This window comes from Nansenia antarctica (assembly GCF_963989245.1).
Source record: "Nansenia antarctica genome assembly, chromosome: 6".
NCBI classification, from domain to species: Eukaryota; Metazoa; Chordata; class Actinopteri; order Argentiniformes; family Microstomatidae; genus Nansenia; species Nansenia antarctica.
In genome coordinates this window covers 3,869,123-3,882,441 of record NC_137676.1, presented here as the reverse complement: position 1 = coordinate 3,882,441, position 13,319 = coordinate 3,869,123, and the positions used below count along the sequence as shown (strand labels likewise).

General features: G+C 41.3%; 1 protein-coding gene across 2 annotated transcripts; it reads right to left on the bottom strand.

The window, feature by feature from the left end:
* Nucleotides 1-2,485: 2,485 nt before the first annotated feature.
* On the bottom strand, nucleotides 2,486-8,380 carry LOC308159992 (microtubule-associated protein RP/EB family member 1-like). 2 transcript variants are annotated; one of them, XM_080533833.1, is made up of 7 exons: nucleotides 8,223-8,380; nucleotides 7,786-7,912; nucleotides 6,508-6,653; nucleotides 6,072-6,258; nucleotides 4,312-4,424; nucleotides 3,298-3,453; nucleotides 2,486-3,185 (listed from the first exon to the last, which is right to left on the bottom strand). In XM_080533833.1, the coding sequence occupies exons 2-7, from the start codon at nucleotides 7,904-7,906 to the stop codon at nucleotides 3,105-3,107; spliced, it is 804 nt and encodes a 267-aa protein (XP_080389959.1). In that variant the 5' UTR covers nucleotides 7,907-7,912; nucleotides 8,223-8,380; the 3' UTR covers nucleotides 2,486-3,104. The 2 variants fall into 2 exon arrangements, with proteins under 2 accessions (XP_080389959.1, XP_080389958.1); XM_080533832.1 differs by having other exon boundaries at nucleotides 7,786-7,909.
* Between the last annotated feature and the right edge of the window lie 4,939 nt (nucleotides 8,381-13,319).

Sequence of the window (13,319 nt, the reverse complement as noted above, 5' to 3'; positions counted from 1 at the left end):
AGAGCAGAGGCCACTTCGCGCCACGAGACGAACTTTTCGAACAGAACACATTTTTGATCAGCGGTGAGGTGTGGTCTTGGCGCTCCTGAAGAAATGTGAGTACCATTAATAACGTTAGACTTTTGCATAGCTACATATAGGCTACGGTGTTGTGCTAGTGGTTAAAACGTTTTGCTTAACTTGGAATCAGAGTTTAGGATAACATTCGCTTTGCTCTGCGTTGTTTGGAGCTGTGAGAACGCACATTCGAAGTCACTCCCGGAGCAAACAACCAACACATGCTCCGCTTAAAAAGGGTGGTTTCGCTCCGGTTAGAAACGACGCATCGAGGCTGTCCATAGTAAAACAACAGCGCATGCGTGTTGATCTGGATAAGAGGGGGACGAACGGGCAGTTTTCTATTTTCCTGACCAATCAACTACCACGTCTGTTGCTTCAATTGCCTATGTTACTTTGTTTAAATGTTGCAAACTCATCCGCTTGCTCTGGGTCATGATTCAGATGTTCATGTAAGAACATGACCTTAGTAGCCCAATTAAAGTATACAATGGGGAGTGGAGACAGAAATGGTAATAAAAAGCACAAAATGGTGTGTACAAATTCACCAGAATGCAGGGAATTAAGTGTTAAATTCTCAAAATGGTGCCACCCATGCATAACAAGGTGCCCCACCTGGGCCACCCCAGTGAAAAAGGTCTGGACACGCCACTGCATCAAGTGAACCAAGGGTTAAACTCTTATCCATAAACACCCTCTATGCTAATCAGCCCAGATATCCGTTAAAGATAAATTGCGGTCGAGCTGCTGCTTTGCACAGAATTAACGGTCCTGAGAGTTAATGAGGAGAGAAGTCAACTTACTGGTTTCACCTGAGCCGCGTTGTGTCTCTGCTTGTCCCCCTCTGACATGGAGCTGTTCAACGTTAGGGGAACATATGTGAGTAAATGGTAAATGGACTGACTTATATAACACCTTATTCCAAAGCGCTTTACAACGGCCTCTCATTCACCCGTTCACACACACACATTCACACACCAATGGCGACAAGCTGCCATGCAAGGCGCCGGCCCGCTCATTGGGAGCAATTTGGGGTTCAGTGTCTTGCCCAAGTGACATGTGGCCATGTCGCCGATCTGCCAACCTTGTAATCATAAGACGCCGGCCCTACCTCCTGCGCCACAGCCACCTGTAGCTATGAGAAATACTACTGTAGCTATGAGAACTATAACAAAGATTAAATTAAATTTAAATTAAATTATTAAAATTAACAAAGACTCAGGCTTTAAAAAACCATTGCCATCATAAAGCCACACAATGTCCGTGTTAATCAGTCCTTATCCTCGAAAATACAGTTATAGTGAAAGTCAAAGTGCTTCGGGACAGATCACACTTTATCTGTGCAGGATAGACTACAGGTTCACTGGTAACTCTCATGACTTTCAAGTCCATCTCATAGGGTGACCATCCACATGCCTGTAGACTGCGTCTAAACTGGCTTCACGTATGTATTACGTGGACAACTTTCTACCTCAGCACCAATGAGAGCATCCTAACCAACCGCATCACAGCGTGGTCATCGGCATCAAACTCACTCATTACTACTATCATGTTTTATATCACTACTACTAGCACTTCTGGTTAGATGCTAAACTGCGTTACATTGTCATACTCTGCAATGACAATAAGGTTTAATCTAATCTAAACTAATGTAATCTGTTACAACCCCACCTGGTGGTGCTGGTCATCCTCACAGCACCCCTGTCTGTGTCAGCTCCACAAGCTCACACTGGTCTCAGGTCTGACTGAGGAGTTTGAACACAGGTGAGAGACATCCAGGTACACTGGAACAGAATGCTGCTTTAGTGATGGCATAATATGGAACACGGAATTCATGACATAACAAGGAGGAACCCAATGGAATGTCAACAGAACTTGACTGACATTCCATAATCAGACTGTTAAATCATTGAACTGGAATTTATCTACTCAGATCATCTTGTAGAATTGCATTTCGCATGAGGACATTGCTTGATATTTTTGCATCAAAGACCAGAGGTATTGCGGTGAACACATTTGTAATAATCTAGTTTTTGTTGACAACAACTCACAGGCTACAACAGTGATCAGTTCCTATGTATGTCAACAGTACTTCCTTTATTACAGTGAGTTATTTATTCACAGTGTGGGAGGTCATCTGCATGGGTAGTCATCCGGTCTGCTTGATTTGAGGAAGAGACAAAGAGGAACTATCAACTGAGATGTTTCTCTCTACAGCCAAAACCTTCAAAGTAACATGATTAAGATAGTCTCACAAACAAACAATAACAAATCATATAGGTTTGAATCATAACTCTAGATCCCCACGTGTGAACACCTCCGCAGATAGTACGACACAGGAAGACAAAGGTGTAAAGAAAGGTGTTTAAAAACAAAAAAGGAGAAAACTTCTTTTTTATATAAATTTATCTTTAATAATTAATCACATAGGCAATATCATCAGCAAAACAATCTAGCGAAAAATGTTTTGTTTTTAAGTAAATAAGAACTAGATTTTTGTGTTTTTTAGGAATAGAAAAACAGGAACAACATTTGAAAAAAAAGTCATAGGCCAGTGTCTCAAGGCACAGAACAGAGTGGAGGAACAGGTGGAGGGGGACTGGATCAGGGGGGTATTCCATCAATGTCGCTAAAGGAAAATCCAGGCTTATTCTGATAAATCTTGCCAGATGTATCTAAAAATCCAGGTATATTTGTATAAATCTCGTGAGAGTTACCAAAAATAAGCCTGGATTTTCCTTTAGCGACATTGATGGAATACCCCCCTGATCCAGTCCCCCGTACCTGAGCAGTGGATGTCATCCAGAGAACGTGTGGGATCCAGCTGCAACTTAACACGAGGAGGTGGCAGTGTGTGTGTGTGTAAGATCATGTATGTGTTTGTACATGGAATACGCAAGTGTGTGTTTAACTTGTGTATGAGTGTAACCGTGTGTGTGTGTGTGTGTGTAACTTGTGTATGAGTGTAAATGTGTTTGTGTGTGTGTGTGTGTATATGTGTGTGTATGTGGAAGAGTGTATTTCATTAAAGGAACAGAGAAGTGTCATCAGAACTCTTCTGGTTCTCCCTCTCCTCCCTCTCCTCCCTCTCCTCCCTCCCCGTCAGCATCAGGAAGTACAAACCCATCCTGACAGGAAACAAACAAACACGTGGCGTCAATAACAATCTGCTAAACATACTCATTAATTAGTCATTAAAAAGTAAAAATTGGGGTCAATCGGGGTCATGTGGACACTCACGTCTGTGGCGTATAAGATGTCCATAATCTTCTGCAGAGTTGGGTCTGCACTCTCTCCCTCCTGCTCCTGGCAGATGAGCTCGATGTTCCTCAGCTTTCCAAAATAAAAGTCTCTCTCCTTCTCCATGTCCACGACTGTGGCCTTCAGAGTGTCTACCTGGAGGGGGGGGAAGAATGGGGGAAGTTCTATAACAAGCGACATGACAGGAGGTCATGTGACTACAATAACAGACTATCCAATTACATCACAATGGCACTGAGGGCCAACGTCATTGGTCGAGGGTCCAGTCGTCTCTTGTTCTCTGGTAAGTTTAAGTGCAGAGTTAAAGGGGAACACACTAGCGTAACAAACATGGCGGAAACCTCCCTCTAGCCATACATACTTCACACTACTCAACTGCTTTTAAACCCGTGACTGAGGAGAGAGTGAAAAGTGTCCATGTTTGGAATCAAGGAAGGATCGCTGGAATGGAACCAGCTCTGGGACACACAACACTGATGTTGTCAGCGTTGACCCCCCCCCCCCCCCCCGGTTAAAGCTCTTAAGTAGCCTTCACAACCGATGGTTCTCGAGCCTAACGGCCCTTAGGGGGCAGGAGCATATCTCCTGTTTCCGTAGCGTGAGGCGGCTTGATGTACAAGATTTGTTCTTGCAATTGAGTTGACCCTCCCTTTTGCCCATTGCTAACCCCTCCCTGTCCCTAGCTGTTTAGCTGTCTAGTTTTAGGTTTTGTAGTTTTAGACTATCTTAGACTGTTTTAGACTAGTTTTAGTTTAGTTTTAGACTATGTAGTTTTAGTTTAGTTTTAGACTCTGTAGGCCAGGTTTTGTATTGTATTTGTTTGTGGTGGATGTTGTTGTTGTATGCCTGTACACTTGAAAATGAGCCCTTGGGGCTCAATGTGTTTTTACCTGTATAAATAAAGGTTAAACATTTCTTTTTTTTAAACAAGTACACCCCCTGGACATGACGCTGGTATGCCTCAGGGTCTTACCTTGTGAATAAAGGTCTTACCTCGTGGGAGAGCTCCGCCCGCTCCTCATCTCCTGCCCCCACCATCCTCCTCGGGGCGCTCCCGGCCGTCTTGGGGGGTCCTTTGGCTGCTGTCGGGGCTGGCCTCTGGGGAGCTGGGGGTCGATCACAAACCACACATCCACAGTAAGACAAGGGAACAATGACGTGACTGTGGAAGCCCTCGGCCCACCGTGACTCACTGCTGACTACCAGGGGACCCTCGCGGGTGTGTGGATGGATGGATGAATGAATGAATGAATGGTCAGTGGGACAATTGGTCCGTGTGGCGTGTCGAAGCAGGACTGTGACATAAACAAGGGATAGTGTGGCGGACTAGCGGCTAGTGAGTTGGTCTGGTGATCAGAAGGTCATGAGTTTGAATTCCACGTTGGGAACGTCACCACTACTGTGCCCTTGAGTAAAAGGCACTTAGCCCAAAGTTTCTCTATACAGGGAGACCCTGTCCCTGTCCCTGTCCCAGTGATCTCTAATTGTAAGTCACTTTGGATAAAAGTGTCTGCTGAATGGTTAGAAATGTAAATGTAAACACCCAGTGACTCCAGTGTCACGTGCCTTCAAAACAGCAACGTCCCTCAGTGTGTGACCAGGGGGGTATTCCATCAACATTGCTAAAGGAAAATCCAGGCTTATTCTGATTCTGAGTTATCAAAATAAGGCTGATTTTTTGGGGTAAATCTCACGAGATTTATCAAAATAAGCCTGGATTGTCCTTTGGTGACGTTGATGGAATAGCCCCCAGGCCCAGCATACGTGACCCTTCCATCCCTGTTTGACCGTTAAAACACCTTACCGACTTTAGCAGAGGGTTTGACCGTAGGGGCTGCGATCTTCTCCACTGGGATGGAAATACATACACACTTTTTTTGCATACTTCATTTTTATTAAACGTATTATTCCCATTGCTTCTTCTCCAACACCTTTTAAGATTGGACTGATTACTTTGTATCCTTTTAAGTTGTCTTCTTGTGTATTTATTGTTTTTACTAATATTCCTGTGCATTGTGGGCAGCAGGTAGCCTACAGTTTAGAGAGGCTATATATAGCTAGGTAAACGATATATAGGACTAGATAACTACTGTAACAAAGTGGGTAGTAGAGGTTAGAGAGGTCGGCTAGCAATCGGAAGGTCGCTGGTTCGATCCCCGCCTCAGGAGGGAGCTGCATGTGAGCTGGTGACTGGAGGGTTGCTGGCATCATATCTAAGGTGTCCTACCACTGCCGTTGTGCCCTTGAGCAAGGCACTTAACCCCTAATTGCTCCAGTGGAGCTATGACTATGGCTGACCCTGTGCCCAGAGCAACAATACCAAGCCTACATTTCATTGTCTCAGTACAGAAATGTGCTTATAAATAAAGTTCATTTGAAATGTGGACTATAAACAAAAAATAAGTTTCATTTAGATGTAGTAGATGTTATACAAGTACAAACACACCACCACAGACTCAGACACATAAAGTACAACTGCTACCAGTTATACAAGTTATTATTAGTGTAAGCTTGATGTAGTTATACAAGTTATTATTAGTGTTATTGACATGTATGCTTGTTTAGAAGCAAAGATGTAACCCCTACCTCCCCTCCCTTCCTGTTGTCTCGTGTCCCCCCCATCTCTGTAATCTTGTTTTCAATCATTGTTCTATTCTGTATTTGCATCTGCATTGTAAAGCACTTTGAGTTGCATCCGTGTACGAAAGGCGCTATATAAATAAAGTTTCACTTCACATTTGTTCCGTCCTCACCTGAGGTGACTTTCCTGGGTTTGTTAGCGGCCAGGTTTGCCATGGGCGCCGTCTCCTGCCCCTGGCGGGCCGCCACCGGGTCGTACTCCTTCCCGTCGTAGTTGGCATCGAAGAACTTCTTGAACCACTGGACGAACTCAAAGTTGTCCTGGAACTTGCCTTTTATCAACTTGTCAACAGGGATGATCTAGAAGACAGTAAAAAAAAAAGTGAGTTCATGATGATACTTCCATAGTTCCTCAGTTTATATAACATCACACAGGGTGTTTACTGTCTCGGCCCAGAGTGGGAGAAAATACATTTTTTTGTACTTTCACTTCCTAGTGTTATAAAAAAAAGCCTAATAGTAGCTTTGTGCTAATTAGTTTGGGATGGTATCTTTCCTTTTACTCCCTATATCACATGCAGAGAAGACACTCTCAGCACCACCATTCACCTTGTCAACGCCAATCTTCTTGAAGCTGGTCTGTAGGAGTTTGAAGTTGTGGATGTACTCGTGTTCTAGTTTGCCCTGAAACTTCACTTTCTTCAAAGGTACGCAACCGGGGAACAGCATGTCCATGAACTGGCAGAACGAGGCACCTGCGTGTAAATCACAAGTATTATGATTAACAACTCAATTCAATTCAATTCAACTTTATTCGCCATGTTTTTAAAATGTTTTATTTTATTTAACCTTTATTTATACAGGTAAAAACACATTGAGCCCCAAGGGCTCATTTTCAAGTGTGACCTGTTCACAGGCATACAACATCCACCACAAACAAATACAATACAAAACCTGGCCTACATAGTCTAAAACTAAACTAAAACTACATAGTCTAAAACTAAAACTAGTCTAAAACAGTGTAAGATAATCTAAAACTAAACTAAAACTACAAAACAGCTAAAGAGCTAGGGACAGGAAGGGGTCAGCAATGGGCAAAAGGGAGGGTCAACTCAATTGCAAGAACAAATCATGGACAAATGAGAACGCCCTCTTGCCTTTCGCCATGTCCCAGTGCACTAGGAACATGACTTGGTATTCTACCATACTAAACAAGCTACAGTACATACAACAGCAAGACGACAACACGACAACACTCAAGACAAAATATACAGTACCGATATGAGTGGATATTATTAATAAACACTGTACAACTAAGTGCAAGAACATGTCAAGTGCCAGGTGCAATGATCAGGAGTTATTGAGAATGGCGGGCTATGGCTTTGGGGAAGAAACTGAAGAAACAAGTGGCGTTCAACTACCTGCATCACTACAATGTAAGTGTCTTTTGGGGACATAAGCAGATGGCAATAAGGCCACACTTTCAGCCAGTCAATAGAACTAACTCAATGTAGTCGATCAGCCCAAAGAAAGTAGTGAATGAAGACTGACAGTCTTGTGTTTTATTTGTATAGTGTACATAGCCTTTATTTATGTAAACCAGCTCTTTTCCCTTCTTGTTTTTAGTTTTTTTCCTAGCACCAGGGGAGCCCCCCCTCCCAAATTTCGTTGTATGGTACCTGTACTATATCAATGACAATAAAGACCATTCATTCATTCATTCATTCATTCATTCATTCATAGAGGGTCTGCTCTCTCTCTCTCTCCCTCCAGGGTATATACAGGAATCTTGAGGTTAATTTCAATACCTTTCTAAGACTTTTTAAAGACCTTGTCAACATTGAATGAAGACTGACAGTCTGGTGAGTGACAGCTCGTCTACTGTACCTGAGCACAGCTGTTCGATCTTGGCGTGGTTGACCTGCAGCGCCTCGTTGATCCAGACGAGCATGTCCTGGCGGCTGAGGTTGTCGGTGGTCACGGAGGTGGAGTACACGTTCACAGCCATCTTCTGCTTCAACACGTTTAGGGAAGACAGTTACACTTTGGCATTCATAGCATAACGAAATGGACCCACATATCGATACCAAAAGGCTAGTTTAAACTTCAACTGAACGAGTTAAATGTGTTGGGACACAATTCTCTAGAAGGAATAACGTAGTTAGTAGAATGTTATTAACACACAACATTAAAGCTTGATCAAGCTCCTTCAGCTAAAGTAGGAGGTTAGCCGGCTAGCCTGGCAGTGCTAGTGTAACCACCCGTCTAGTTTAGCTAGCTCGCTCGCTAGCTGTCAACTTTTCCGAAATGTTTTCCAAACTTACATCGACTTAAAAATGACTTCCACCGGATTGTTTTGTTGACGTGTGTGTACGTTGAGTCGAGTGCCAAGTTTTCTTCTCTAGGTTGAAAATGAAACGCCAGCTGAAGCTACATCTAGAGAAAGATCCTCCGAACTTTCTCACTTGTTCACCGGTAGGTAGTTCTGGCTGACAGACTGCCCTGTGATGATGTAATTACGGTAATGCGCTGTGATGATGTAATTACGGTAAGGTGACGTGATCCTTAAAAATACACCGCAAGCGTCAACCTCAGGTGCGGCTCTCAACGTTGCGGCTTCCACACTAATAATAATAATAACCTTTATTTATATAGCACGCTTCCTGCAAACGTTGCAGCTCAAAGTGCTTTAACATATCCACACAGCATAAACATTATAATAGAACAATAGTAATCAATACAACACACAATAGCAATCATATAAACTACATCATAAAACAAGAATAAACCATACAATCCAAGGGGCATAGAACAAAGATAAACAAAATATCTAAATAATATAAGAATTACTACACTATAATAACAAGTAAATACATATACAAATATATACAATATATACTAATTATATAGATTAATCAACTAACATTAAAAATACATTCAGAAAATAATACAGTAATTTGCTGTATGTCAGAGGCGCGTAACCCGTTAACATGGGCGCCGAAATTAAACGCACACGCGCTGCTGAGGTTGACGCTTGCGGTGTATTTTTTAGGGGTGCGGATGGTGTGTGCTGCTATCAACTGGTGAGTGTTTTTTTTCTTATTTTTCTTCTATGAGGTTTTAGGGCGGTTGGAAACCTAACCTGAATGGTGCACTACCGCCCCCTACTGTGCCATGTTCGGAAGCCCTCATTATTATTATTATTTATTTATTATTACGGCAATAATTACATGGCGCAAGAAGACATTCATGCTATACAGCTAAAGGAAAATTAAAGTGTACATGTTGTCCACCAAAACTTATGTAGCGCCCTTCCTTGTGTGGATTGGTGACAGAGAGTAACGGAACATGGTGGTGTTTATTTGATTCACGATCAGTCTAGCTTTTTACAGCTTTGCGTTTATTTGAATACAGTCCACGGAACATGAACTACATGTCAGTGATGCAATAACGTCGGCCTATGGGGAAACAAACAAAGATAAACCACAATTGACTTGAATTACCAAATATGGGGACTTTATTATGTGTTAATTATCTATCATCTCTAACATGATCAAAGTCTCGGAATAAGAGGTGGGACAGTTCACTGGATTTTCAACAGTCTTTGATTGATTGATTGAAAACTTTATTAGAAGATTTGCAGAAGTAGGTACATGAAAGTACATATTACATACAAGGTCAACTAACAGGATAAACACCCAAGAAAGCCACTGGCTTATTTCAATTGGGGTCCTTGATTCTCAATTCATCGTTTTTGGGGTCCTTGATTCTCAATTCATCGTTAATCGTCTGACCAATAATCAACAAACAGGCACACATGACACAACAATTAAAATACAAAATCTAACATAGTAATATAGCACCAACAGAGTCCTCTGACGGCAATAATAAAATATTTGACAGCAAAGTATTAAAAAGTATTACCAGAACATACACAAAAAGTGTATTTCAGAGTCTAAGAAATTGCCACCTGTACTGCTGTTGTTTCTCTGTCTGTGCTTGTTGGAGTTTGACCTGATACACCATTTAGAAAGCAGAAATAAAAACAAGAAACAATCTTTTCAGGTGGAAAACAATCTAAACGTATGCATTGAATCACATTTGGTACACCAGGTGTTAGTGGAGATGAGGTCATGTCACATTGACCCCTCTAACAGGACAGATGTAGACATGGGAGGGCTGTGGGGGGGAACCAGACTATACTGACAAGGATCTCATTTGACTAGCCCTTGCGGCGCACAAAGTACTCAGACAAATAATATAAAAAGCAATTCAAGTTTTGATGAAAGCTGGCTCAACCAACCTAATGGAAGAGAGACAATCATGTCCGGTTTGAAATATGACAATACATGATAGAATACACTTAGTAAAGTTCACAGCAACTTATGACACACATACACATGAAAACTAGGGGGAGTTGTAATGACATGAGTCTTACAGTACAGTCCAGTAAACATGTTGTCCCCCACGAACATGAAGCACCAATGACAATTATTCAAAGGTATGACTGAAGTTAATACAACGTTACGTAAACCTGCTTGAATAATTGTCACCAATTCAGACAAGGAGAGACGCTATGTCATAAGTCGCTTTGGATAAAGGCGTCTGCTACATGCCAAAAATGTAAATGTACATGTATGGTACCTGGGTTTGTAACTGTGGGTTAGTTTTGCTGGCACTCTCTTTCAACAACATTTTCTTCTAAGAGTACATAATATATACTCAATTATAGCATGCACATACTATGTTACTGACATTAAAGCCTACATTTGTAAAACTGGTGATACAAGCCATGTTAGTCCAAATGTATATCCACAGTCCTGAGACCACCTCTTTGAAAATAATCAGATTAAAAAACGGTAGCACCACTAAGAGAGTAAATGAAGTATTATATAAAATCAAGGCACATTTTCTGCCATAGCTTGAATGAGTTTCTGGATCTTGACATCTCTTGAAAGATTTGTCTCAGTAAAAAAGTTTTTAAAAAAAACATTAAAAGGCTTGCAGCATAATTAGAAATGAACATTACTCAATGATTCAGATTCAAGCCCTGATGACAATATCAATATAGAAAATAATACAAAAACATGATTTCATAGCTCTATAGAATTAGTAATGAGCATTCCTTAAATAAAATAAAAATAAAACTGTGTTTCGGTAGATTTCTTGATCAATCACAGATCACTATTGAGGTAGATAGTGGGCAGGGTTTGAAGGCTGATCATCATCATCATCATTGACCACTAAACAAACATCAAATAAGTGATAAACAAACGTAAACTGTTCCAGACAAACATTATGGGGTGAGTTTCTCGAAAGCCTCAGAGTACTAAGACTATCTTTAATATGTACTATACTAAGACTATCTTTACTATACTACGACTATCTTTACTATACTAAGACTATCTTTACTATACTAAAGCGGGGTACACACATAAGGATTTTCAAAATCTTAACCGAAATCTTATCTGAGACAGACCCCACACATGAAGAAACAAAATCTTGGATTGAACAGCCTTGAGCGGGGTACACACATACGGATTTTCTGCGATTTCAGCGATTTTCGGATGTCTGAAAACGACACAAAACGCCCGGTTATCAGATGGATCTTAACATTTTCCTATAACAAAATCCTGGGGTGTGAGGTGTGTTAAGAGTCAATTCTCTTCAATTGTCAATCAACTCTCAACCTGCTCGGAAAATGGGCGTGGGGAACGACAGATTCCAGACTCTCTAGTCTAGAGTCTCGTTCCCCAAGCCAGAAATCTCGCGTGAACCCATCCTTTTAATATTGCCTTTAAATGACCAAATAATTAAATTAAGATTATATAATGATTAAAGCACTTTGAGCCGCAACGTTTGCAGGAAAAGCGCTATACAAATAAAGTTATTATTATTAAGACGAAGTCAGCTCGCTTCTTGATTGGCGAGCAGGGTTGCCAGATGGGAATGACATTTTCCACCCTAACCACAGTCTAAAACCGCTAATTCCACCAAACAATCTGGCAACCCTATGATTTCTGGTCGGAAGTATTGAACACATTTCACATTTGCGATTGCCGGCCACGCCCATTTTCCGAGCAGGTTGCCGGGAGAGATTGACTCTTAACACACCTCACACCCCAGGATTCTGTTATAGGAAAATGTTAAGATCCATCTGATAACCGGGCGTTTTCTGTTGTTTTCAGACATCCGAAAATCGCTGAAATCGCAGAAAATCCGTATGTGTGTACCCCGCTTAAGATCCATCTGATAACCGGGCGTTTTCTGTCGTTTTCAGACATCCGAAAATCGTGCCAAAACCGGCCAAAAACTCCTTGTGTGTACCCCGCATAAGACTATCTTTACTATACTACGGCTATATTTACCATACTACTATACTAAGACTATCTTTACTATACTACGACTATCTTTAATATACTACTATACTAAGACTATCTTTACTATACTACTATACTAAGACTATATTTACTATACTACTATACTACGGCTATATTTACCATACTACTATACTAAGGCTATCTTTTGCCATCTTTAGCTTTCGGGAAACTCACCCGAGAACCAAAAAGTGTCAGTGCATTGGGGAAAATTTATAAATCCATGCAAAACAGTGATACAAACATACTCTATGAGGTCGGTCTGATAAACACTGTATACAGCGCCCTCCATAAGGGTTGGAAAGAGGAAGCACGTTGTCTTCTTGTAGCTCGATAGAGTTTGCATTTGAAATGAAACAATTACTACAGGGTCAAAGCAGAGATTCTCAGCTTCAATTTTCAATCGTTTGTTTTTTCAGTACTGCAGCCACCTTCAGTTATTGTTTGTCTTGAGGTCTTTTTGCCTAAAATCTTATCGTCAGGAAAAATGCATTCAATTGGATGTAATCTGAAGATTGACTTGGCCAATCAAGAACCTTCTGCTTACTTACCCATAGTAATTGGTTTTATTTCAATTCCAAACTGTTCTCTACTGAGTTAGAGAGCTAAAAGAAGACAAAATGTCTCCCTCTTTCCCCCTCTCGTGGAGTCCACTGTAGCTCCATTCACTGAACAGGAAGGAGGGACTATGTGACTGCTTTAACCCTTTCCTCTCTCCATCATGATCTGCTTTTGTTTGGCTGCTGTTACACAGAAACACAGGGAGCCCGTGTCACTATTCACACCCCTGAATCAGTATTCACACCCCTGAATCATAATTCATACGTTTGAATCAGTATTCACAGTAGGGCTGTTACGATTATTCGACGTCGTCGACGTCACCGACTACGTCAATACATCGGTTAGCGTAATATGCGTCGGTTAGTCGCACATAAAAAAAATGACTTTTTTTTTTTTTACCTTTATTTTACCAGGCGAGACAATTAAGTGTATGAGTGAAAATGGATAGCTACTAGCTAATGTTACACAAGCAATGTAGCTCAC